Genomic DNA, 27,627 nt, shown 5'->3' on the forward strand with positions numbered 1-27,627 from the left:
GGAAAAACAACAGTAAAATACTTACTAACACACACCAAAAAAAACCCCAAAAAACAAACAAACAAAAAACCCAACCACTCTTCTACAGAGGAAGCAATACAAAAACCAGCTCCCTAAGGCAAGGGGTATGTACATACGAGGGAAGTACAAAGTGCCTATACATACAGTTGCATTTTTCATCTTCGCTGCTAAATACTTAAGCCTCCCCCTCCCCACCTCCCCCATTAAAAGAAAATTTACTCAATTTTCCAACAGTATTTGTACCATTTTTATTTGTAAAAATAACCATCTGAATGCATTGCAAGAGTAGTTTACAGTTAGGGTTCTTTATTACATTAATACAGCATTCAGTAGTTGAAAAAGTTATTAAACTGTGCTTGAGAAGATTCAGGTTGAATTCCAAGTCATTCACCGAATTAACTTTTTTCCTCATTTCATATGTGACATTTACCCAAGTCCTTAAACTTCAATTTACAAAAGCAAACAATACTGACAAAACCCCACCGAAACCATCAAACAATATTTTATATTGTTTATTACAAATGTTATGCAAAATATAACACTGGCACCAGATGCGTATCACCATGGTTTGTAAAGATATATTGCACATGCTAAAGCATAAAATATAAGACAAAACCTACAAAACATAAGATATTGGCTTTAATATGTAGATCACTGCATAAGAAACGCATAAAATTACATTTTATACACACACTCGGATTGTCACCAGTTTAAAACGCCCTTTCCTATAACACTGACCTAAGGTTTAATTTTTGTGTAATAAGAAAGCATTTTCAGCACTGCAAAAATTATACATTATTCCTATAGAAATTTAGCATATTAATTTTCATTTCAATGCAGGTAGAACATATGAAAAGAAGAAACACTTTATACATTCAAAGAAGGTCTGAAATGAAAATTTACTGGTAATATATTGCTTTTATAACACTCAAATGAAAAAAAAAAGACAAGATTCACAAAACATTTCCATTATACACAAATATAAAAAGGCACTCTAATATTTCTTACATGACTAAGAATAAAAATCACAATTTTTTTTTAAATCATTCTTAAGATACATAACCAAGTTTCTCAACAGTACAATGGATAAACAATTCTTTTCATGTGTTTGTTCTAATTCAATAACCTGGCAGTTGTTTACTGCATAAAAGTACCAAACACATTATGGTGCCCTTTTAATAGCGATGAACAGAAATCCCCTGAGCTATTTCACAGCAATTTCAGGCAGTCCAGAGGTTGTAACTCAGTATTTATGAGAGAGACTTGGGACCCCATCCTGCTATGGATTCCACCTGCAGCTGTGGTTAAAATACAGGATGAAACGATCCTGCAAATACACCTGGGCAGGCAGCTGCCCCTCCCCAAATACCCTTTGCTTGGTGCAGACACAGAAGTTGTCCATGTACTGTAAATTGCAGGATCCAGAGTTAAGTGCAACAATTATGTATGATTACTCTTGTAAAAAAGTCCACAGAAAGGCAAGGAGATTATTTACAAGAGTAAAATTACTCCCATGCTTAAATACCTGCCCTAAATTACACATATGTTTCTACATGTGATAAATTACAGATTAATGTACAAAAAAAAAAAAAAGGGATTCTGGTGACTCACGTGAGACGTGGGACAGGCCAACACTGAGAACTTCCAAGTGTCTCGCTCGTGGCAGATTTCCTCCTCAATACAGCACACTCAAAACACGTCCACAACACCCTTAAGGGGCGAACACAGCCTATGTTCCAATGATTTTTGGAATACTCTATACTGACAGCACTGCTAGTTTATGGAAGAGTTTAATGGGTAAAGGGTAGATTTGGTCCCTAGAAGGATCAGCGTAATTCACCTCTGCTTCTGGGATGTTGTGTCCATCACTGAGAGGCAGCAGCTGTTGCACTACACAATTACCATAGTTACGAGGTATTGCAAAGAGAATTAATTTCACTAACTCTGTCTGGTAGCAAGTAAAAATACTGAAACTTTTTAAATAGCTGCTTAAAATAATGTAACAACTTTTTGTAAAGAGTGCTGATTTTCTCCTAATGAAGGAATTTCACCTAAGATGGTGTAACTTTCTGTATTTCAGGGTAAGACAGCTAATTCTGCCAAGGAGCCTACGTACATTTCTGCTCAAAGTAAGAATCCTGCTGTTAGACAAGTGGCAGCTATTTCTCATTTGTTTGTTTTCAATGCCATCATTCCATGTAAAGAATCCAAAATTTGGGACTCCCCTACATTTTGGAACAGGCACCACTGAAAACTTTAACAACTGATCTCTCCTCTTATTTTCAGTGCTTAAAGTAAGGTGGTTATTGCTACTCTGCAACTTTAAAAAGGAAACCAGTTGAGAAAAATCAATCATTAAAATGTTATTTTGTGCTATTTCTGAGGAGAAAACCAGGGTTTCAGGTGCTCTGTCATTCTACTGCAGAAACTGTAGAGTTGAGAGGAAAAAAAACAAGACACTATCCCTTGTGATTTTTTTTGTTGTAAACTTCGGAAAATTGTTAATGTTCAAGGAAAAATATTTAATTTTCACAAGACAAAATAGAATTAATATATAAATTTTCTTTCCTAATTAAAGAACTGAAATCTGCCAATAGATTTTTAACAATTCAGTAGAACATGGCTAAAAATACCGCAACCAAAATAAAAATCCTTCCTTATCGTTTCCACTGCCAAAAGCAAGCACCAAGGAAGCTCATCTCACTCTCCCAGCACAGACTGGGCCTGCAGACAACCTGAGCGTGAATCACAGGAGTGTTAACATCTTGGCTCCGTGCTGTGCTACCTTTTCCCCTCTTCACTGCAGCTCTACAGTGTTTTCTCACCTGTCTGGCAAGGGGCTGGATCCCTTTCTTACGCTCTTTAAACAAGGGAAGGTGTTTTGCTTTCTGCTTTTCACCAACATAGCCTGTGGACCCAACCTTTGCATTCCACACAAGATGATGGGCACTCTCCAAAGTGCATCCACCCTTCCTTTTGCTACTCGGGCCATCACTCTTGCCTAGATTCACATTTCGTTTCACACCGTGCCAAACAGTATGCATAAATGCTAACTAGGAGAACAAGCCATAGTTATTTTTCCTGGGCTTGTTTCATTTCAAATAAATAGAAAGACATTTACATTAAAAGTATATGAACATATTTTTTAGTCTGGAAAAAAAAACCCACCTGTGGTCAACACATCAGTTACAAATGTCAACTTGAAACCTGCGTCATAAAATGTAAAATTCACTAAAGACTACTCATTACCTCAAAAGTTTATATTTTTATGGTTTAGGAAAAAATACTTCATTATGTCACTCACATTTGAAGAAAAAAATAAAAGTAGCAAAGTCTTCAATTTAATTACTGAAGCATTTTGGTCCTCTTGGTACAGCTGGTTAGTTAGTTCATTGTAACTTTTTGTTTGGGTTTTTTTGTTTCTGTTTACAAAGTCTCATTCTTCCTTTTGTACATCTGTTGCAGAGGAGGGTCGTGGTCCGTTTGACCTAAAAACTTTGGCAGAAGGAGTAAACATATTCACAAAGCTGACATTGCTTTAAAAGCTGGTGACAATAGGCTTTTTAGCATGTTATCTCCGATCCCCTGCACAGTACACTGCTATGTTCTCTGGTGTTTGGTGTTTCAACTTTTGGTGTTATACTTTCATTGCTTTACCTCTGCTCTGTTAATCCAAACACTGTCAAAAGTATTTAAGAGTTGATACTGTTTACAGTAAAGATAGGTTATTTAACTATAGAAAAGGAACAAAAAAAAAATCCATTTAAGTTGGCAACTCATTATAAACTTTTACATACACTTTTGTCTACACCTGATTTCTCCCCCTCTCCCCTTTTTTTTCTGATACTGGAATGATGATTAATGGCTCAGGTGACAAAAACATCTAATAATGACCCTAATTCTGTAGTGCAAATAAACCATACACATTTGTGCTGCATTGAAAAAAAATAAGGGTCAAGTGATTTTCATATTACACAAGTGGTGTCCATGGGAAAATATGGTGAGATGAGTAGAATTTGGCCTTAAGAGTTAACAACTACATTTTTTTAATCGTGTGCTGCAACTAAGAACTGTAAAAAGTGCCTTCTGTATGTTTAAGTGCTTAATACAGGCAGAATGTAAAAGGTTTCATTTCCTGTAGAAAAGTAATACAGGCAGTTTTAAGATTACAAGTTTACCTTTGGTTTGTATAAAAAAAATTATCTAATTAACAGAGCCCCTGGAAGGAGGAAACAGACAAACGTAGGAAGGGGGTGATACTCTAATCTTTGAAGGCTACGCTGGAAATATGTTTGTGTACTAAAGGTACAGCTAAAACATGAAAGAACTCTTCACAAACAGTTCCCTGTTTATTTGTGCTGTCAAAAAGAAAAAAAGGCATTTTCTCTTTTTCTACTTAAAATAAGAGGTAGAGACTTTCCACAGGGGCACTTTGGGCCTAAAGAAAATATCAGGAAACTGAAAAGCTGCAGAACACTAACGGGAATATGTTCCAGTAAATCCCTCTGATTTTGTTATTTAAAGGCTTGATTCTCATCAACACTACAAATCTTTCAAAACCTACTTGTCAAGAATAATAGTTAAGAATACAGCTGTGGGATTTGAGTTTTTTAAAACGACAAAAAGAAAGCTGAAATGAAATAATAACGAAAAGAAGTTTCTGAATACCAATGAGTCAAAATGTTTCAGAATCCGAATCATTTTCATTGTACCCATCCTCTGTTCCTATGTTATTACTCAAGGGCTTATTGTAAGAGTTAATGCTACCCATACTGGAGCCATCGCAGAGATGTGTCCTGCCCAAATTGTCTTTTTTAAAACAAACGAAGTTGAAAGCCGTCACTGAACTGGAAGGAGAAAAAGGCATCATGGTAGCCAAAATGAGTGCCAGGCAGTCAGCCACGTCTTTGTTAGGAGCACAAGCCAGGGCTGGTGTATGACCTGGGCACAAACGCAGACAAGGCAACGGTTAGTACTGAGGTACCGGGGGTGGCACCGAGCATTCCTCAGATACATCTCTAGGGACACGGGAGCGGGAGATGTATGGCCGGTTACAGTCATGCCAGGCAACAGGGGTGTTACTCATTTCACATTAGACATGCTGGGAACATAAACACTCTGCGGGGCATTTAAATCACCGTGACCACAACAAGCACTATTTTTTTAAAACCAGGCAGCAAACAGACTTCACAATTTGAATAAAAGCACTTGCTAAACACAATTCTACAGCATGGACAGTATGATGAATACAGAACACGGGGAGTACAGCAACACAGACAGAAACTGGCTTCAGTTTCTGTGCGTATGAATGAGTCTCATTCTGAGAACAACGACTTCCATTAGAACATAAAAGACACTGGTTTAAAAATATTTTGATTTAATAAGCAAATGATTTTGAAGACTGATCAGCTGAGTATCTACTGAACTTGGGGATAGTTTATTTAGGAATTAAATTATGAAAGAATTAGGTCAGTGCACAGGTTACATGGATAGCAGGTATGACTACATGGATGTTTAGTTACCCAAATTTACATTGTGTTAGAAGAATAATGGCTGTATTAAGCAAGCATGGCATTTAAAATACATGACACTTTAAATACAAAGCTAATGTTATTTCAGTGTCAGTAAAGTCAAGGACTGGGGAGATATTAGAAGCTTGTCTTCACTGCAGTTTAACTTGGCTCCTGTCCAAGTGCTGCCCCTAAAGCAGTTCTTCACGTACCCAAACCTTGGAAGCCACTGTGCTCATTACACTTGCTGTCTGTACATTTTACAGGCCACAGTGCAGTACTCCAACACTTTCCATCAAATCCTCCTTTATGTTCAGAGCTGACAAATTCTTTTGCAGCTGGCTAAATCTTAAGTGCTGCAGCACTAGTAATCTGAGGCAGTGACCATTACTGGTACCTGCTGCTTCATGTAATCCAAGAGCACCAGCAGCATACGTGAATTTGGTGGGAAAACATGAGTACAGTTTTGTGCACATTTAAGCACTGTCTGCAGTCAATGTACTTCCTCTTCCACTGAGTTCCAAGCATTAATATTCTTTAGAGTTGTACTTACACTAAGATTGTAATAAATGTCTCTGTTTTAAACTGCATAAAATGTCTCTGCTTTAAACTTGTTCCTAGAAACAACTACAATTAGAAAAACTAAATGTGTATAAAATTTCAACTTAATTTTCATTTGTTACATACATACAAGTTAGCTGGATCTGTATGTACGCTTTTAAGGATAAAAACTGTTATTAGAACCTAGCCTGATTGCTCTTTCTGTTCCCTATCTCTGCAATGAGGTTAGGGTCAGATGACTTCAGTGCAACTCATTCATGCAAGCATAGCTAGGTGGCATTTAGTTGATAGTAAATACTCACCATTCAGTTCTTTTCATCCATAGATCTCAAATGTCTTGCAATGATAGTGAGTATTATTATTGTTACTTTACAGATATGGAAAGATGGAGGTACCAAATTGTTACATTAATGCCATGAAGTTAGTACTGTAAGAAGGACCAACTTATTTCAGGAAGGTATTTTTTAAAACTACAGTTTTAGACTCACATCCCTCTATAGGCTTTATAATGTTTAGGGAAGGGCTTCATTGAAGTCTGAAACAAAATTATTAAATTTATTAACTAATCATGTATTTTATGAGTGACTAATTTAATTGCATCTTGGATTAGGTCAGATAAATGGCAAGCGCAAAGTTTGATCTCAGAATGAACTGGGACACACTCAAACATATGTTGATGGTTTTCTTCCTACCCATTAAAACATGCGCTGATTGAATGCATAATCCTTAATTCTTCTGCAAGGCGTCAGAATTATCCGGTGCCACTTGCATGTTTAGGAAATTCAAGTTACCACTGCACTCAAGCATTAAAAAAGACTAGCTGTTGACAGTACATGCAAAATGAACAGTAAAAGGGACCACTGTGATGTTTAGAATATGTTTTTATATTAAAGAAAAATAAATAGTATCTCTTTTTATGTTTTTAAATAGGTACTCACACAACTCATTGTCTGTTCTTGGAAGGATAAAAGCATCAATGAAGTCTATCATCAGCTTTTAAGTCTATTGCTTCGGTCTGTTGTAAAATTACCTGTTGGGTCCTACTGAAGACTGTCAAAGTGTATTATTTACTTACCATTTTCATCTACTGCTAGGACACACGCCCCTTTGGCCAGCAATTCTTCAACCACCAGCTTTAGGCCGTTCCGCGCAGCAATATGGAGAGGTCTACAAAAACATAACAACTAAATTCAAGATCAGTTTAAAACACATTTTCTAAACAAATGTTAGGTAATGCTTAAAGCATACCCAGCATCTGAAAGAGAATGTTTTCCTTCCTGGGATCATTAGAATTATATTGCAGACACTAAATTACATTGCAGCCTTTGAAATAATCATCATCTTGTACCGTATCTATAAAACATATGTGCAAGCACAGAAAGATGGCCAAAGTCTAAAGCCTTTCTTTTAAAAGTTCATATTTTTGCACTGTTCACAGCACACAATTGACATTTAAAAGGAAAATGAATCTAAGGCTGAAGAAATGCCTGTGTTCTGTCCTTAATTGTGGCTACTACAGACTGCTCAGAATCATTATATTGCCTTTTTATCCTCTAATATTCGATTGCTAAACTCTGTTATTGCAGAGCAGCTGGAAATTAAAAATAACCACTGGTTTTCTCCTTTCCTGGCCCAACACCCAGTGCTCCTGTTTGGGGCCATTAACAGGACAGGAAAAGCACTGTCATATTGGAAGAGGGGAAAATGGGCTAAGATGGAATGAATTCTTTTGCAAGCAGTAGATCATCTGCCACCTGAACTCCTGGTTGAATCTCCTGTGGTGGGGTTGCCCCATGCAGATCAAACAGCTGCAACTGATAATGTGTGCTATGGACAGGAGTTACACATTCAGTATCACCTAAAAAACCCTCTGGAAATTAAATGTACCACCTTAAGTCTAAATAAGTCTAAATAAATTATTTCAATTCAAGGTGAAGCTCAAAAAGCTAGAAAATGGCAGCAGATGTATATTTATGCATTCACATGATTAATAGACAATTTGATATAGTTGTCAAATAAATGACTTTATGTAATTTTTCCACCAGATCACATATAGAATTGACATCAATGGAATCAAAATTAAAAGAGAAAATGCAATACAATTCTGGTCTTTTTTAAGGAAAAGCATTCAAAAAAATCAGAAATTAACTTTACTGTTCTATGAAAAAATCTGAGACATGAATTTGAAATGCTAAATTGGAATCTTCTGGTAAATCAACTGAACTCGAGAGGATCAGGCTATACTTACGTCTGCAATGCATTATTTTTTGCATTAATAAGGCTCTGTTCTTGTATCTTGTCAAGTATTAACAAGGCACATTTTTCATGACCCTGTAGTCAGGGAAAAAACCCAACAGTGTTAATTTGCTAAGGAGTTTGAAATTGAGGCAAAAGAAATGTTACATAATAAAATGTTACATAATAAAAGTGAAATAACTCAATTTGAAATACAAAACATGCTGCTCAGTAAGATTGTGTAAAAGGTGAACTACAGGAGCCTTAAAATCCTATTTTTGAACCGCCACTGCTGGGATGTTTTAGCACATTCAGAAATTTACACATTCACCTGTCTTTCAACGCTCCATTCATTAAATATGAATTCATTTCCTCAGCTTTCAGAGAACACTGCTGTTTCTCTTGAGACAGCATTCAGTGGATAATTTATCAGAACTATCTGGTGACATAGAATGGTTTCATCTCAGAAAGCAGTAATATGCTTTCTGGGTCTTTAAATGCCTTTCTGTATTATTAATAAGCTACTACAAAACCCTGTCAGTGTGATAGAGCTCTAACAATGAATCTTTGGCAATAACACTGATCCACGGCCTTATTTCTGATCTTGTTTCAGCACAGCAAGTTGCAGATGCTGAGCCTACAGTCCTGGCAGGTGGAACAGCTGCCTGAAGGACCTTGAGAATTCAGCAAGGCTCGTGTGTCTCCAGAAACTGGAATAATACAATCAAACTGGAATCCAGTCTGTGGGTTCCACAAAAGAAAAGGCCCAGGAGAGGGAATTCTTTGGGCATTTTTTCTCGCAGAAACAGCAGTAGCAATCAGAATTAAGAGGAAGAGGGGGTAGGAAGACACCACCACCAATCTAATCGATGCCTCTGGTTTTACTGCTACTCTGTCAAGGGAAAATTTTGGGTTCCTTTCAAAGAAATGGGAGAATAAGAAAAAATACTTTTATTTTTATTTTGCTACTGAACCTGTTAAGCTATTTTACATTGAGATGATCTGGTAAAATCTTACAGGCTTTCCTTTACATCTCTTAGTGTCACTTGCTTATGTTTCAGTTGTCCTAAGAGGTATCCCTATTTCTCCATGTACCAAACTTTGAAACAGGCTTGAGAAAAAGCTTGGAACAAATTCCCTTTCTCATGACAAGTTTGACCACCACATTTCCATTGCAGAAAAAAACTTGCAAGCAGAAACACACATATACATTCACACAGATTGAGATGAGCAAAAAGCATAGAAAGGTCTTCAACTTACTTTACTGCTAGCCAAGTGCAAAGATGTATTTGACTCCTTATCTTTTAATGTCAGGTCAGCCTTGGCAATGTTCACCAAAAAGTCTGAGGTATGCAGTAGAAATCAACAAACAAACCCAGTGGGCAGATGAACATGTCAAAACAGAGGAAATACATTACTATTTTAATATATGTATGCATACATGCTAATCAATTAAGCTTTATAACATGGAGTGAAATTAGTGAATGAGAACAGACTAATCTTGTGCAGTAACTCAGCAAGCAAAGGCAGAGCTAACAGTTCATTGTGCCCCAAACTGTCAAACATAGTTTAATTTTCATTTATTTATTTATGAACTTCCCCATTTGCAGCTCAGCAAGTTTTGCCTGAATCACCTTGTCCTGAGAACAACTGTGAATCCTGCTCTGAGAGGACTAAGCAGATATAAAGAATTTGGGGCACAGCCTGTACTGTTGAAGCCAGAGAAAAGGGAATTCTCCAAAGACAATAGGTCCCAAATCTGTATGCCTCTAGCATATAGTCTAGCCTGGGAAAAGCAGCTGCTGATAGCTGCCATTTCAAGAACAGGACTTTCTATAATAGAGGACAGAAAAAGGTTACACAATCCTTTTCATACATACAGCTTTACTGCTCTATAACATCAAGGAAGTAAACAGGAGAATAGAATTACTACTCCCCTCATGCTCTCAACAGCGTGCTCTTAGGAGGAAATAAGACTCGAATTTGTTATTGCCAATGTTCACCAAGACTGCTGAGAAGGAGAAGTACTTTTTTACAGGTTTCAAGGTAGCTTCTTACAGAAGCACATTAATTTGTTTTCCTTTCCTAGTTTTCACAGGATAAAAGGGATGACCCATTTGGGACAGTAACTGCAGTAGCACTCTCCCTTCAGGACGAAGAGAGGCAGGGATGTCCTTACCCACAGCCCCTACGTGGCCGTTCTGAGCTGCCATCATGAGCGGCGTTTTCCCTGCGTGATCCGCAGCGTTCACTTGTGCGCTGTGGCTCAGGAGGAGCTGGAGGCACTCCACGTGATCGGCGAAGGCTGCGGCGTGAAGGGGCGTTCTGGGGGAAAGGAACACGGCCACAGTGTTTGCTAAACAATCACAAGAGTCGCGTGTGCCCACTTTCCCAAAAACCACAAAGTGTAATTTTAGTTTTTTCCTGTGAAACTTATCATTATCACAAGCAGAAAGTTACAGTAGCAGCATTTTAAATAAGTTAAATAATATTTATGGTCTCTGTCCTGGGAAGCAGGAAGGTGGATATAACAGTATAGGCATATGACACTGTGAAGAATCTCGTATTAGCAGCTTATTTATTTTAACAGAACATCCTAACATGAAAAGCAGTACAATCCCTCATTTTTATTCCTGTGATTATTCTTTTTAATAAGCCTCAGATGGGAAGAACTATCAGAAAAGAACAGATCCATTACTTAGACAAACTAAAGCATTTTAAGTTATATTCACAGATACTGCAGGAGCAAGCCACAGTAACAGCATTACTCTAAAGGCAGAAGGAATACAATCCACTTTGAAAGCTATCACTTTCTACAAGACTGAGACATCAGAATTTGTTTGCTGTCGCCTGTTGGCATTTTGTGTCTGACGTGTGACTGCTAGAATTGAAAGACAGTTGGTACACAACCCAGCTTAGTGTTACTTCAGTTTTGCTCATCAGTAAAGGTGAGGTGGTCTTACCCTTACATGATTAAGTAATCACCATCACTAAATTTGTTTTAATCAACAAAAACAATGAGTATTCAGTTTTTAGAATTTCAGCCATTTTAATTAAATATATGTATACAATGAGGAGATAATCAATGTGACAAATGAAGGATTTGGCTGAATGCATATCTCTTGCTGTGTCAGTATTATTTTGCTGCTTAGATGTTTTCAGCTGTGTGCCCTGAGAATGCAAACCTAACACGAAAACTTTTAATGAAATACTTTTCTATATGTAAATAATATCGCTTCATTTAGCAAATAGAAATGTGTGGAGAATAAGAAACACATTTAAACATTTAAAAATAAAACAAGTTCAGGGAAACAGCCTGTAGTCATAGCTGTTCTAAACAAACAAAATGCTATTTCTTTTGTTTCTTCCCACATGTACTATGACATTGAATACTTCATCACATTCTTGCTTCAAGTGAGCCACCATTTAACTGTGCTGCAGTGCAAGCTGCTGTCTGAAAGAGTCAGCATGACAAGTCTTAGCTCAACCGTAACAGATAGGGATTAGTTCCAGGGGTTCAGAAAGAACTACAAAAAACATTGAATGGATTCATGAAATGCACTTTGTTAAAGAAACTGTTACCTTCCTTTGTCATCTTCACAATTGACAATGCTGGCGTCGATGGCTCCAATGAGTAGTGATGCACAGCTTTCATGATCATTGATTCTGCCAAAGAAAATACAAAAAGGTAATAATTCTACATATTTTTCCACTTTGCAATATTAATTTACTTCACTTCTCATTAATAGTTTTTACTGGTTATTTCCAAGTTACTCTAAAATGCCTCTGTCTTAATGCTTTCAGTCACATTTCTGCATATTCATCATCTTTCCATTTAACCAAACTGCATCTGCTACTATGGATTTCAGTCTCTAAAGCAAAGCTGATCCTTAATTCACTATGCATAAAGGTAATTTCAAAGTCCAGCACAAACCAAGGACTAAAACTTTAATATCTTAAAATCCTTATTGTATGTCCTCTATGTCCAACACACTTGGATCTGGAAAGCACTCACAGATACTTACACATGGAAAGATTTATTCTAATGTTTAAGGTAGTGAAGCCCACATCTCTTCCAACTCACACATTTCATACTTTGATTTGGTGGATGCATTCAATTAATACTTCTTCTGATTATTGCTAATTTGTCTCATTTCACTATGAAAATGAACAGTATTTAGTAATAGTACTGGACACACAATATAGGTAACACACTTCCACATTGCATTAGCAGCTGTGTTCATTTTAAATTTACATACATTTTTAAGTTTCACACATGCTAATAGTTTTGAGAACTGCATACTCATTTAAAATAAATATTGATTTTTTTTCAAAGCCATCACTAGAAATTCTGATTTAAAATACTGTGTTTCAGTCACAAAAGATTTTATTTGAAGTGGAGTAAAAACAGTGCTTCCAATATGCTTTTGTTTCTGTAATACATTGGTTTTTTATAATTTCAAAGTTTGATACATGACAAGTTACTTTTCTACTTTCTAATGATGTGGGGACTGCAGAAGGAAAGCCTACACAGTAGTAACTCCTGTCATTACTTCTGACAGACGTTCATTCTCCCAAGAGAACAGAGAATAGAATGCAGTTGTTCTAATTATTGGCAGGATTTGGGAAGGTTTGCATTTGTCTCTAGAGCGCTTAATTCCTTACTCTTTGATGGTTTACATGTTTTAATGGTTTACATGTTACATCCTACATACTAATCTTGCATTTTTTTGTAAAATGCATTTACAATTATGTTTTGCTCTATTAGCATCCTCTCTGCATAAAAACATAGTGCTTTCTTTGAATAGGATGTGTCTAAAGTACATGCATAACACACAATAGCCTGGTTTTGTTGTTTGTAAATAACACAAGAGATTTGAATACGGAATCTGCCTGCAAAGCTGATGGATCCCTTTGGCCAGGACCTGGGTAAGAAGTCTCAAACCCTCAAGACATGAGATTATCTCAGAAGTGAAAGAGACCATGAAGAAAGTCAGACTGGGAATCACTCCACTGAGGATGTGTTGCAAAACATGTGGCCTGCCCAGAACACCATTCTAGCATGACACAGATTGTCACTTCAAAGGTTGTCCTTCATTAAGGTTTTGTTCCTGTGCTAAAATAGAATCATCTTGATTCTGACAAATTTATTTTAGCCACTGTGTTTTTCAAAGGAACCTCCAGAGGTCCTATTTACACAGACCAAGGCACTATAGCCCAGGCCATGACCTAAGAGTGGAAGAACTATTTAATTCCACCCTGTCTGAAGACAAGGCATAAGTCTGTAATTGTAAGCAAAGGAGAAGAAACTCTAAAGGAACAGAAATACAGCTAATGTCATTACAAGTCAGCATTTTACCAGAAAGCTGAGGTTTATCCAAAAAATACAGTCTTTGTTCTACCACTTTTTAAGCAAAAGTATAAGGACAATGTTATAATCAGCTTTAAAATTATTTGCTCATGCAAATAATCTCAAAAAAAGCTCACTTTCTTCTCACACTGCTACTTTATGCAGACATATCCTAAAGCAACATCTGCATTTGTTACTGGAGATTTCTACTTACACAGCACAGTGCAATGGAGAGAAGCTATTACCATAGAATTTGTGGAAAAGTTTTTGTTCCAATAGTACCTCTATGCAGTTTTCATGACCTGTAAGAGATCAGATATTTCACAGTGTCGCACAAAGCAGGTAATTCACTTAATTCATATTAAGTTTATACAAGTTAGCATTTAACACTTTAAGTGCAAAGTTGAACACAATAAGCTGTTATGTAATAAAAACAGGATTTTTTTTTTTTTTTAATGGCAGCAGCAAGATAGATCCAGGCTAATATTAGCACTTAGGGAAAAAAGGAAAGACAGAGTCAGCCTCCTTTTATGTGATATTATCTATGTTTTCTTACACCTCCAAAGATGATATGGAGAAGCTTTTGCCTTATATTAAGCAACAAGTTCAGATTATCCAGTTTAGAATAATCAGTTCAGTTCAGAATATCCATCTATTCACATGGCCACTTGCATCAATAAATAAGAAGGTGACGCCTCAAAGGAGCATTCCTGGTCACCCAGAAATCACTTTCATCGCTGACACGAGCAACACCAGAATGTCACCCTGGCTTCTTGTGACTTGGAGCAAATGAATTGCAAAGCCACTGGGAGGTATCACTGGAGTTTCCCTGGCTTCTGAACTGAAGGGTGCACATAGCAAATGCTACCTACAGAGAGCAGGTCGAGCTCTGGGAGATAATTTGCCTTTTCAAGTCAAGCTTGTCAAAGGATTAAGCTACTTTGTTAACATGCTTCACTAAAACTGAGGCTGCATTTGAACGTGGCAGCAGTCCACAGGGAGAAGCTTACCGTTGTAACAAGCCCAGTGCAGTGGTGTGTAACCCTGGTTATCTTTCAGACTGCAGTCTTCCTCAGCCAGGGCGATCTGCAGTAGCTCGTTCAGCCAAGTGGCGTGACCCCGAGCTGCTGCAAAGTGCAGGGGTGTTCTGCCTCTGGCATCTTTACACAGAATGGAGACTTCTTTCTCTAACAGCATCTGAACACATTCTTCGTGCCCAGTCATAATCTGATAACAAAGAAGTGAGTAAAGAGGTTGACATACTACAGATTCTTGCCCAGGAAACAGGAACTATGATTGATGCCTGTGAACATGAAATAGTCTGGATGGGATTCAGCAGGCAGAGATGAAAGCTCACTTGCTGAACTGCTCACTGCAATCATCATAAAATTCTGCATAAATATCATCTCTTGCATCAGGTTCACGTTAGGTAAGAAGCTAGACTTAGCTAGGGAAATCTAGCTTAGTCTAGCTAGAGTAGAAAAGATTAGATCTGCTTCAAGTTTCACTGCCTCTAGAAAAATTACAGCTTACCTACTTAACACCATTCCAAGAAAAATGAAAGTAACAGCTGGCCAGTTCTTTTAAAGAAATTATTTTCAGAATTCTTAAGCTACTCAGTTATAAGACTAATGATTGGTATTATAAAGTGTCTAGAGCCAAGAAAAAGTGGTCTAATCACTATTTCAGCTAATTAATTAAAGCAAATGTGAAATAAAGTCAAAAGCAGAGCACTCCTGAGAGCATATCTGTCCTGCTTTTTACATCATTGATTATGTTTGGTCATGTTTCCAGTCATTTACAATGTTCTCCATATTTAAATATCCCTGTATTTATAAGTGAGTTGTAGTCACAGTAAAACAAATAATTAAGAATTATAAAAATTAAGTCACCCCTCGATGTAAAGCTGTGCATCCCAGGAGATCAGCTGCATCTACAGATGCTTCTTTTTCAAGTAATAAAGAAACAGCATCAACGTGCCCATAGGCCACTGCAAGCATTAATGGAGTTCTAGGAAAAAAAAAAACAACCAACCAAATCAGTCACAGCTATAAAATAACATACTATGTCATACTATAAATGCCTACTAGTCCTGCTAGTTACCAAGATGACAGTGACCCAAAGCATTTCTTTTGCAAAACTGCACAATTGCTTAAAGGGGATGAAAGGGCATGAGGAAAATATTCAAGCCAAAATTTGGACTAACATAGTTTACATTTTTTTCTGAAAGAGACCTATTCGCCTTCTATTTTTAGGCAAGACTAATACCATTTAAAATTATATGTGCAGACATTATATGTGCAGCATAAGATGTTCCATACAGCCCAGATGAATTTTTTAAACCATTCACATTTTCACTTTAAAAATATACTTTATTGTCTCTTTGCAACTGTCATTTAACAAGCCATAAAATTTTGGTAGGAACATCTCCGATGCACATGTCACCTCAAATAAACACTGTGTTCTGCTGCACCAGCCTAATATACCATGCAAACCCTGAAATAGCAACATTTTAGAAAGAAAAGGACTCTATAGAAACATCTCAGGAGCTTGTTAGTTTTTATTGAATCTGGCCCTCAACATCTATAAAAGAATGTTTAAAGTTTGAAGCAGAGGCTAAGATTAATGATTAGTCCTTTCCACATGGCTTAGATCAACTGGATATGTACTTTGTAACCTCTGCCAAATTCTATGAGGAGAAGTGCAGGAAATACAGTATTTCAAATAAGGAATTTTATTTTTGGTGAGAAATATGAGATGCTATTTGAATTACAGAGCTGAAAAAAACTTACTGTCCTTTGGCGTCTGTCACATCAGGGTTGTCTGTAACTTCTAGCAACAACCTTAGACAAGGTGTATGGCCATTAATGACTGTAAAGAAAAACAAGCATGTTTAATTTCAAATACTTTTCCACTGGAATGCTTATGGATAAGAAATTTCCTTATAGAAAAGTCCACAGTATAAGAGATAAATATTCTCCCAATTTTCATTTAAATTCATTTCACTTGCACCAGTGAAATGGTGAGCTGTTTTTTCCCTGACCTCGGTAAGATGAGGATTAGTTCTCTTAAGATACAAAAATCCCAAATGAGTAAAACAGAAATTGTGATTTTCACTACTGAGAAGATTTCTACTAAACCAGACAGTATTTCAAAATCCCCCAGACTGAGCAGGCAGACAAGGTTTGGAACACAGTAGGAAGTATGTCAGCAAGGTTCCTTAATTTTATGTGCACTGTACAAGCAAGTACTTCAGTACTGCTATGAAAAAAATAAACATCTGCAAAGAATGACCAACAATACAAATGTCATATTAATGAAAGCACATAACACCAGAGACTAAAATTCCCTCTGAGTTTTTCCATTTTATCAAAAATAATACTTACCAGAAACATTTGAGGTTTTATTTTTTGTTTTGGTGGGTTTTTTTGGTTTTGTTTTTTTTTTTTTTGGTGATGGGGTTTATTTTGAGGGTTTTTTGGTTGGGGTTTTTTTGTGTGTTTTTTTTTTTTTTAATGTAATCCATTGCTGCTGGAAAACAGCTCTGAGTTACTAATTTTGCAGGGCTTGTCACTGAACCCCACCTGCGTGTCAGCTGGCTTAAAGGTTTCAGCCTTTCATAGAATGAAGAGACAAGTATTTTCTTTGAAAAACAATTCCTGTGCTCAGTGGATACATGTTGTGTTCTTATTACACCAAGTCATGCATTCACACTGCCCACAACCCGTGGGCTGAGGCAAAACCCTTGGACACCACCTATGTCACATCGCTCTGGCAGAGAAACGGGCACACATCATCACATTTAAATTATTCATCCAAAAATGGTCTTAGTTGCTCTACCCATAAAATTAAAAGACATTTTTAGTTATTTACCACTAAGTAACGCCATATACGTAACATGTAAACAGTTCTGCAGGGTGGATGAGTCACTGGCTTGGGGTGGGGGGAAAGAAAAGATCTCTTCTTTCTCCCAGCAGTAGGAAGAGAAATCTTAACTTGTTCACAAAGACATCTGAAAAGGATTTTGTTAAATGAGTTTTAGAACAGATACTCACAGAAACTCCTAGGTGCTGACCTAGCAATTGCTAAGCATTGCAGAGCCTGCAGGGAATGTTAGTTTTGCCAGCAGAGTTACAACACTAACACTGGGGAACATTTGCAATGGGTTCCCCAGGCTAGCCAGAGGACAGGCTGGTGGTATTAAAATTATATAGCGAACATATAATTTAGGCGAAGGAAATTCTCCATGTTATGAGGTCAGAGGAAGTCTATTCCCTAAGGGGGACAGACAGAAAAAAGAAACACTTCATTAGGTCAGTTCCCTACTAAAGTCACAAATCCCTTTAATGAACGGAACTCTGAAGAATCCCCTCATCCAATTCACCACTTCAGGCCTCCTCAGCTTTGTGTTCAGCAACTGTGCTGGTGTAATTAGAAGGAATGAGGGCAAACAAGTTTAAGGGGATGGGCACACATGCCTTCTTATTTCTTTCCAGTGCACAGTATTGCATGTGCAAGTAGTCCCTTTTGTGTGTGCAAATGCGCACTTTCACTCAAGGGATTAATTCAGCAAGAATTCTGTTTGATTTCTGAAAATATGCCACGACCTCCTACACTTGCACTGCAAATACAACGCTCTGAATGCTGCAGCAGCTCCAGGCTGAGTTCCCGACAGGTGGCACCAGTTTTTGCTGACACACTCCTCACCAAAGTGTATCGTTATGAAACAGCACCAGGAAAATCATCACATTGCATGGGGCTTTTTATAGTAGTTGTAGGTAGAAACTTTAGTGTAGAGCTAATTTCCACAGAGCTCTGCTGAGGAAGGTTCTAAGTGTTGTCTTGATGGATATTTACCCAAAGTGCACTTAACTCACATTTGAAAGCTTCCCAATTCATGATGGTTATGAATTTCCTTTACTAGAGAGTTAAATATTCAACCTGTCTTTGCAGTATTTTCCTTTCTGCTTAAAGTACATGTTTTTAGTGTCTCACTCCTGTGTGTAAGATTTTTTTGCCTTTTTTGTTCATTATTTTGGGGGAGGAGGGAGTGTTTGTTTGATTTTTAATACATATCTAACTTATTCTGCTTCACTGCAGATGTAAAGAACATTTTACTTTTATCCCTGGAAATGTTTCTTAATCTGAGAAGCAAAAAGTATCACAGACCAGAAAAGTCTACAATGAATCTTCCTTCTGGTTTTACATGGAAGGTACCCAATATTACAGCGATGAGGGTGATTAAATAAGATATTAAAATGGGGGAAAAGCCCATAATCTGAATTTGTGTGAAAGTAAGAAACGTGTGTAGTAAAATAACACCTTCTGGTCAACAAATTTACTCCAGTCTACTCCACACATTTATTCAACAAGTTCATATTTCAAGTCAGAGCTGCTGACAAAAATATGGCTTTGTTACCAATTAGTTTTCTCAGTACTGAAGAGCCCTTACAGTTCAGCTGTGACAACTAGAAACTTATGTCACTATAACCACTTTTTAAATAAATGCAAATCATTGCTATAGTGATGACATAACAGAAAAAGGTATGTTTGAAGTAACTACAGGAAAGCTCTTGAACAACACAGCTCAGTTTTATGGTGGCAATAAATATTGATTTAAATTAATTAAACCATCAGTATTTATCATGGGGAGAAATGTGCTCAGTTCTGATGCAAAATTCAGAAGTCAGAAATTATTTTTAGTATGCAGTGAGATCTATTACGAGCATTTCCTTCAGTACTGCAGACAAAATTGGTAATAGTCCATTTGACTTTATGTTTCTAGGTTGCATTTATATGATCACACGCAGAGAATAAACGGGTACTAGAGGATATACATGCATTTTAATCTAAGTAAGATTAAAAGATAAAGACAATTAAGTCTGGTCCTGAATTAATTATCCACGTGGTTTTAACTTTCCTTCCCACTAGAGGCCACTGCTACCCTGTACGGAGCTCCTCCAGGAACAGCAGAGGAGACGTTCCCTTCGGCACCTCCGCATATTTACCTGCCAGGTACATATCCAGTACCAACCTTCAAATCAGTGATAAAGTCTACATTTCCCAGTCAATTATGCATGTTACATAATTAACACCCCACACACGAGGAGTGGAGCCGGCTCCCAGCAAGAGCAAGTTCACAAGCTCAGGAGGAGGAGGTCTGAGAGGGGGTGGTGATTTCCATAGTGTTGCCACTGCAAAAGGCTGCAAGTTTTGAACACCAGGATAATTTCATCACCAATCAGAGCCTACATGTATTTTTCAACCTTTCTTCCAAAGGAGAAGCCGTGAGGCAAGTGTTCCCCCTTCCTCTGATTTTTTGTCTGAGGAACCACTAAGAGAAGGAGTCATGAGGGAATCATCACACATCTTAAAGAGTAGTCAGCAATAGAGGTATGGTAAAGAAAAGGCAAGCAGGTAAGGGCAGAGCAGTAGTGGTGTGGAAAAATATGGGATTCTGTGTGAAGGAGGACTGAACCACAGGGACAGAGATAAAAAGACCAATGAAATGAAAGATTAATGGTTTAACTGTAGGACCTCAGAAAACAAGCAGTAAGTCCCCAGTACATGGGAAAATCTCCTTCCCTTCAGAAGAAAGGTCATAGTGATGGTAGGTAGGTAAAGGTAACTGCTTCTGTGTGGGAGTGTTTATACCACAAGTCTTACATAAGATCCCACTCACCTGAGGCATGGAGAGGGGTCCTTTTGGTGACATTGTCTTTCACAGTGACAGAAGCTCCCTGGCTGATGAGAGCTTCCACACACTCTGCATGTCCTTTAAATGCAGCCAAGTCCAAAGCAGTGCGTCCCTTCTCGTCCTTAATATCCAGATCTACCAGGGATTGGAGAAGTACCTCCAAGGCTTGATGATGGCCATTATAGGCCTAGAATTACGAAATGCAGCATGTTAAAGAACACAACTCCTGTCTTTCAAAGACCTTACACATAAATTGCAAATAAAATCCATCCCTGTTAGTGTCTCCTAAACACAATAAAAATCACACAATTTTCTCGATTCCTTCTGACTCTCTCTTCAACTTGAAAAGATTTTCCCAAATTACACTGTCGCCAAGAAACTAAAACATTTCTAGTGTTTAGGGAAACAAAGTATGATTCTTGATTTGTTCTAACCTTCTAGTACAACGCAAAGCGAGGAGTTTCAGGCAATAATTTGCCCATTCAGCACAGGTCAATCAACAATTCATTTTTCACATTCTACAGTATCTGTCAGGGAAATGTTTGCTTCAAAAACTAGACTGATTGGAGTGATACTGGTCAGAGTTTGCATGGATTATCACCTAACTGGCTGCTAAATTCAACACCTGTGCTGGTCTCCAACTAAATAACAGCAATTCTCAAACCAGAGTTTTGTCCAAATACAAACTTGACCTCCAGTTTATACCTGATGCTTCGTGGAGTAGTCTTGCCAGCTGAATCATTTGGTAGAACAACCAAAGGGGACAAGTAGATGCATTTCCAGACCTCCAGCCACACTGGAGCCAACAGCACAAACACAGCTGGCACAGCAAAAACCCAGTGGATAGCCCCAGAAACTGGAAACATTTCATTCACTTCATAGGGACTGCCCTCCTCTCCTTACTGTCAGACTCACAGAGAACATCCTTTTTATTTATGCATGATTATGTAATCAGTATTATCAGAGTCGAAGCTGTGGACTCTCCATGCCTGGAGATACTCAAAATGTGATGGGGCATGGCCCTGAGAAAATCTGGTCCAGCTCATTCTGCATTTACCACAGAGGTGGGACTCGATCTCCAGAGGTCCACGTCAACCTCAACTATTCTGTTGATTGGGAAGAGGGAACTGGGAACAGGGATCATGACTCTTGAGCTCTTGGGAGAGAGGAGCTATTGTGGTCTCTGAGGCCACATGTGTTAGATCCTGTTGTGATACCACAGTTTCCATAGCACTCTCCCAGGGCACCTTAGGAGTTTAAAAACACGCTTTCCCACACCCTGCCATGTACCAGACAGCTTTTTGCACTGCACATCTCCACAAGAACATCAGAGTATCCCATTCCGTGATCAAAGCTTAAGCTCCAGCCCCATATTTATAAACTAGTTTTAAATAAAAGTTGTGAATTTCCATTTAATTTCACTTCAATGTCCGTGTCATCTTCTTACCTAAGTGTTAGAGCCAGTAAGAATCAAGAGCTTCAGCTGCCAAAAAATTTATTAATGATTCCAGCCCAGAACCTGTTTTTGTTACATCTAGGCCTACATCCCTTCCCACCTTTTTCAAAACAAGTCCATGGTTAAACTTGCTTCAAAGACAGAGATTAAGGAGTTATTCTAGGAGATACTGATCAAACGCTTTCCACATCTCATACTCACAGCTAAATGCAAAGGACTTTTGGTAGCTGCAGAATCAGATTCTTCAAATATATTGTTGGTTTTTTCCAGAAGCTGGAAGAAGGGGAAAATAAAATAAATAAATAAAAGACAGTCTTAAAACATTTTTACATGAGACAGGATAAGTTTTCATGGACTATAAATCTATAAATCAGCAAAAAAATATTTTAGCCACAGTGAGTATTGAAGGATTGTAAAGTGTTCTCAAGCTTTCCTGCACAGGGTAAAGCTATAAGACTAGTTTAAAAGCTTGTCATGAACATCCTTAACCTGATTAATTAATCTCCATTAAATCCTAGGACCTGCTTGGGTGAGAAAGGAGCCCTCAAAAGAAAGGATTTGTGGAGTAAAATCCTCAGTAAGTTTACATTGGAGAAAGCGCAGTTTCATGATTACACAGCATATGCAAGCCCTGTCTGATACAGTGTTTTGGATAATTCTGACACATAATTACCACTGGGAATAATTATAACTGAGCTGTGAATCATTCAGTCAATTTTATAATTTATCAAAGAAGAATCTGTTCCTATAATGACAGTCTTCCGAAATGCAACACATCCTTGAACTCCTGCAAACATCCAGTAACACACATCCCATTTTTATATGATCTTCTTCATTCCAAGGGATCCTAAAGCATTTTAAGGCTTAAAACTGAGGGCATTTCCATCCATCTAGAAGGAGGAGCTATGGATTACCAACACTCCACAACATTAACCCTGACAGCTTATCCAACTGAGGCTGCAAAGAAACTCATACACAGCGCCAACAGTATTGACAATTCTTCACCTGTGAGTAGCACTGCTCATGTGCACAGTCCTTTGCTTAATAACTACTCAAAGCGTTAGTCCCCAAATGCCTTTGGGGCTGGAAATCAGCATTTTACAGAAAATCAGTAATGGGAGACTTAAAAAAAAAAAAAGAAAAGCATGACAGGCATCTACAACTGACTTGAAATGTTTCTAAAGCTACAAGTCAACTTTTCACAGTCTTGTTTGGGTTCTCTTTTCATTTCTTTTGGATTTTTTTTTTTTTTCAGAGTAAATTTATGAAAAGACTCAAAAAGAGGAAAGGAAGTTTTTGTGACAATCTGGACAATTTTAGACTATGACAACATGGAAAACTCTCCAGAGAGACAAGTGAAAGCCTATGGAGGGCTTTGCAGCCTATGCTGCAAGATGATGGTGTGTCCTAAACTCTGATGCACACCTGAACTTTTGGTGTAACAAGTGAGTCTTTAATAGACCTATATATCGATGATAAAATTATGCAAAAATCGAACTGGAATACAAGTCAGTGTTAATAATGCATAGGGTGTCACAAATCTCTTATTAAACAAAGGCAGCAGTCCGAATCCTATGGAAAAGCTAGAAAATTAAGCAGTAATTTCATTTTTGTTTGGATATTTTGTGCCTACAAAATATGTCAAGACTGGGAAAGAAGTGTGTGTTGATAAAAATACCACTCATAAGTAAGTGGGTGTGTGTATTAACAGGTAATACAAATTTTAACACTTGCCTACAGCTAAGGGCAGGGGGGGAAAAAATCAAGTCCCCCACCAGTTTCTTGGTAGGTTTGGGACAATTAAGAAACACATTTGGTGTTACCATGTGGAACCACCTCCAGCTAAAATACTGTTCTTCACTTACTTATATAAGAGAGCTGTAAACAGGATGAAGCAGTAGCCAGCTCTGAATACATGAATACATCTGATTTTCTCTACTGAGTAAACAACTTTAAAAAAAAATCCCACCAAACCCAAGCACTAAGCCAGTTCCTCTGCCTACTTAACACTGGCCTTTACTCTGAGTCCATGGGGCCAGCACAGCAGACTAATTGAATCACTTTTAATTGCATTTATCATCATCGGTTGAAATTCCAGGATCAAAACTGTAACAAAGAAATACTTCCCTTCACCTGTCAGAAGGCTCCAAAAGTCTCCTGGAACAAGGCAGATAATTGCCTCTCAAGCAGATGAAAGAAACCACACAGAAAATTGACAAAATTAAGGCTCTAAAGGCACAAATTGTGGGATTGGAGAGCCCCTCACAAAAGGCATCTCCATGGCTTAAAGTCAAAGCAGTTTAGGCTGATGCAGACTGGGCTTAATGAGCTTATTAGTCATAAGGCTGAATGTCTCCCTCGTAAAGTCAAGCGTAAACAAGAATGGGAAGGCAAAACTGGTAGCTCTCAGAAACAGAGCAAGAAGAGAAATTATAAAGGAGAACAAGAAGAGGAAGATTAAAGAACACAGAATTAATAATTTTTTGGGATTTTCTTGTCAAGCACCGCTTTCTAACAATTAACACTGTCACCTGAAGGATAAACATCATGCATAAAGAGATAAAAAGTGCCAGGTCCAAGAAATTATCCAGTTTTTCCCATGTCTCTATGGCTCTGTGGATACATTTATAGTAAATGACATCTGCTTGTTATAAGAACACATGAAACAGTGTGTCTTTGAGGGACTCTAGCTGCATTATACTTAGAAGAAGCTATCCCTAACTGTATCAGTTTTTAAAAAGGCTAGTTTATCGCTGGAAATCATTTGCCCTGACAGCCATGGAAGCTTAAACGCACAGACCCCGCAGAGCAATCGCAGCGTGTCTGCTGTGCTGCCACCCACACCTGCCTGCAAAGCTGGCCAAGGCACTTCACTGAAGACACACAAATCAGTGTGAATTACCAACAGTTTATGGTTACTCGTGGCTGGCTGGAGAATGTCCCAGCATGTCACATCTCTTGGTTTTGTGGCTTTGCAATGATGCCTTTTAGCTGATCACGTTTCTATACAGCGAGCGCCACAGATTTGAAGTGCGTGTCAGAACTGTGCAAAGACACCAAGATTGTTGGGCACTCCTCTCTGTGCTTAGGGTAGAACCTTTGAAAAGGCAAAGCTACCCTTACTCTCTTTCTGCCTCTTGGAAATTTCCAGCATGACCCTTTCTCTTCCCATAACAGCACTATTTAATACTGTATGTAGTTATTTGGTGAAGTCTTTCTTCAGAAACAGGAATGTGAGTGCTTTGGGAGGGAGACACAGGCAAAGTAAGATAAAACACATCAATTATTCAGCTCTGTTCTTCCAAACTAACAGCACTACAAGTTTACTATTATAAACTATCTTCTCTCCCCCCCAGTTCAGCATGAAGGTTTTTAACTTCTACAGTTCTCGCCATTTTTTTTGTGCAGTAAGGAAATATTTACAGGCATAAGAGGATTTACTGCTTGATTTTATTCTGTGGTTATAAGAAATTACTATCTGGCATATATGATATGGTGTGTGTTCCCCCTTCATTTTTTGGGGCATTCAGAAATGCCATTTAATGAATCAGGGTACTTCATATGACTGTCCTTATAGACTATAATGTATTCTAAAATTCAGCTCTGGGTTGAAAAAAAAAAAAAGGGGCAGTTCATTGAAGTATCTCAGTAATTTAAAATTACTGTTAGGCAGAACAGAATCTAAGACTTTATTTTCATCATGCATAAAAGGTTTAAGCTACACTTTTAAAAGGATGAGTCAAAAGAAACTTCAAACCACAGACACTGTGGAGCTACGGGACATGATGGGTGCTACCTCAAACCCTGAAAGAGAAGAGGATGTGTGATCCTGTCTGAGCCATCACACACAGGCACCTCCAGGCACAGCTATTTAAATGCACTCCTGATAGTTATGTCAAAGGTTTGAGCTACCTAGCACTGAAGTTAAAGTGACTTTTTTTTTGAGAGTTTTACTATTTTAGTAAGGCAACTTCAACATTGCAAAACACAGACTTGCAGTACTCTTAATGCTAATTGTAAAATGGCAAAGTGTTAGATTAAGTGTGTGTATTCTAAAAATGGCTTTACTCTGAAAGGTTATTAATCAAACAGCGTTCAGAAATTTTCACACATGTAAAGAGCTGATCAAAAGGCCATTGAGACAAAATTTTAAGTTGAACATTGCTCTTCTGCAATAATTACACAGTGATGAAGCTTATCACTTACAAGGTCATTCATAAGTGGAACTAGTAATGCTTTTTAATGTCACTTTCAGAACTGAATAAAGATATATTTCAGCTAGATGTCACTTTGCATCTCATCTTGCCTGATAAATTGCAATAGATAATTGTCTCTACCAGGAGAAAACATACCAGTAGCAGCTTCGTTTAAACAAAGGTTTTTCCAGCAAGTAGCAAGCACAAGTTTGAAAACTGTCACCAGTTGTTTCTGATTATATAGAAAAGACTAAAAGAATTAACCTCTGTACTACTTTATACCAGGGAAGCGCATTTTTAAATCTCAGAATTATTCCCGATTGAATAATTCAAAGGTGAACTGGCACAAACATATCCTCAGGGGAGCAAGCAATCCTGTAAGCTCTCTCCATGTTCATAAATACAAATGCTCAAATTATTTTAATTTGATCAGGTTCAAGTCAATATGCATCCTTAACCCAGTGGCTGATGTTTTGCTAAGATCAGGCTTTAAAATTCAGACTAATCGATATTTACATCAATTTCACTCACGTGCATAGATCATGGGCGAAGGTAAAATAACGTAGGCAAGAAGTAGTTTCACAGGAGCTTAGGTAGACTGAGCCTGAAGGCATTTATCGAGTACTTCCATGCAACTCTTCCAGTACAAAGTTTAAATAACCAATGCCCCACCAGAACAGCCACCCCCATGCAAACAGGACACTTACCTGGCACATAAGAGAACAGTGTTCAAGTCTTTAAACACATCTAAATCTGAAAACTCCAGCAAACCTCCAGGCCACTGGCTGTTCTCACCTGGGGCACAGATCTTCTGCTGGAGCATTTTCACTCCATACAAGATCATTTCATACTAAGCCATACTCGGTGGGTCATACAGAGGAGGTTCTCACCCAGTGAGTATTTATACACGGAGGACAGTTCCAAATGAGAGTGAGAGATCCCACCTAGTACCAGCCAGCACAATATGTTGGTCTCTTCTGGGGATTTAGAAGTCCAATTTCTTTGTCAGTCAGAGCAGAGATTTGAACTTGGGACTTTCACGCTCAAGTCACAAACATCACATTTCTTTCTAGTCAGAAATTCTAACTTGGAGGTTCTTTAGAGCCTCATACTTTGCTTTAAGGACCCTCTTAGCAGGTGAAACTTTTGCAAATTTCATACAGTTGTGCAAAAGGTATAGGAAGGCTTATCTTTAGAGAAATAGTTATCCTTTAAGATTTCCTCTTTGGATTGAAATTTTGAGCACTGTGACAGTCAATTTTTAAAATGTGCATTTCAGTGTTATTTTTGCTCCTCTCCTCTCATTTGAGCCTATGCTCTGCAATACACACAAGTGCTTTTAAAATTCAGGCTCACTTGAAGCTGTGTAATTTACATTTCTTCTCTGAACCACTTTGAAATTGGCCACAAACTTTCAGAAGACAGACAAGAGTTGGCTCCATTTCACATGACCAAATGCAAAGTTACTTTAACACCCAGGAAAGTGTCATGCCAGTCAGGAACGTGCACCGGACTCACAACTCCCAAGACTGACTGAGGAGAAGCAACAGACTTGAGCAAAGCTGGAGCCTGTAAGCAACAGGAAGAAGGAAATCCAATGG

At 37.9% G+C, this 27,627-nt stretch overlaps 1 protein-coding gene across 12 annotated transcripts in view; it reads right to left on the minus strand.

Annotated features, from left to right (window-relative positions):
* Positions 1 to 244: 244 nt before the first annotated feature.
* The window catches only part of ANKRD44 (ankyrin repeat domain 44), a 133,993-nt gene continuing 106,610 nt past the window's right edge, over positions 245 to 27,627 (minus strand). For 7 of the 12 annotated variants that reach the window (XM_050339774.1, XM_050339772.1, XM_050339773.1 and 4 more), the window contains 12 exons: positions 22,032 to 22,103; positions 20,360 to 20,561; positions 16,470 to 16,548; positions 15,570 to 15,687; positions 14,688 to 14,904; positions 13,892 to 13,979; positions 11,910 to 11,993; positions 10,507 to 10,652; positions 9,588 to 9,670; positions 8,341 to 8,423; positions 7,168 to 7,259; positions 245 to 4,962 (listed from right to left, as the gene is read on the minus strand). In XM_050339774.1, the coding sequence (XP_050195731.1) occupies positions 4,697 to 4,962; positions 7,168 to 7,259; positions 8,341 to 8,423; positions 9,588 to 9,670; positions 10,507 to 10,652; positions 11,910 to 11,993; positions 13,892 to 13,979; positions 14,688 to 14,904; positions 15,570 to 15,687; positions 16,470 to 16,548; positions 20,360 to 20,561; positions 22,032 to 22,103 (1,530 nt within the window). In that variant the 3' untranslated portion in view covers positions 245 to 4,696. Of the gene's footprint in view, positions 4,963 to 6,394; positions 6,429 to 6,784; positions 6,857 to 7,167; positions 7,260 to 8,340; positions 8,424 to 9,587; positions 9,671 to 10,506; positions 10,653 to 11,909; positions 11,994 to 13,891; positions 13,980 to 14,687; positions 14,905 to 15,569; positions 15,688 to 16,469; positions 16,549 to 20,359; positions 20,562 to 22,031; positions 22,104 to 27,627 lie in introns of all 12 variants that reach the window. The other 5 variants (XM_050339779.1, XM_050339783.1, XM_050339782.1 and 2 more) reach the window with 4 other exon arrangements.

The sequence above is a fragment of the Myiozetetes cayanensis genome, unplaced genomic scaffold (assembly GCF_022539395.1).
Source record: "Myiozetetes cayanensis isolate MyiCay16 unplaced genomic scaffold, myiCay2020 scf9, whole genome shotgun sequence".
NCBI classification, from domain to species: domain Eukaryota; kingdom Metazoa; phylum Chordata; class Aves; order Passeriformes; family Tyrannidae; genus Myiozetetes; species Myiozetetes cayanensis.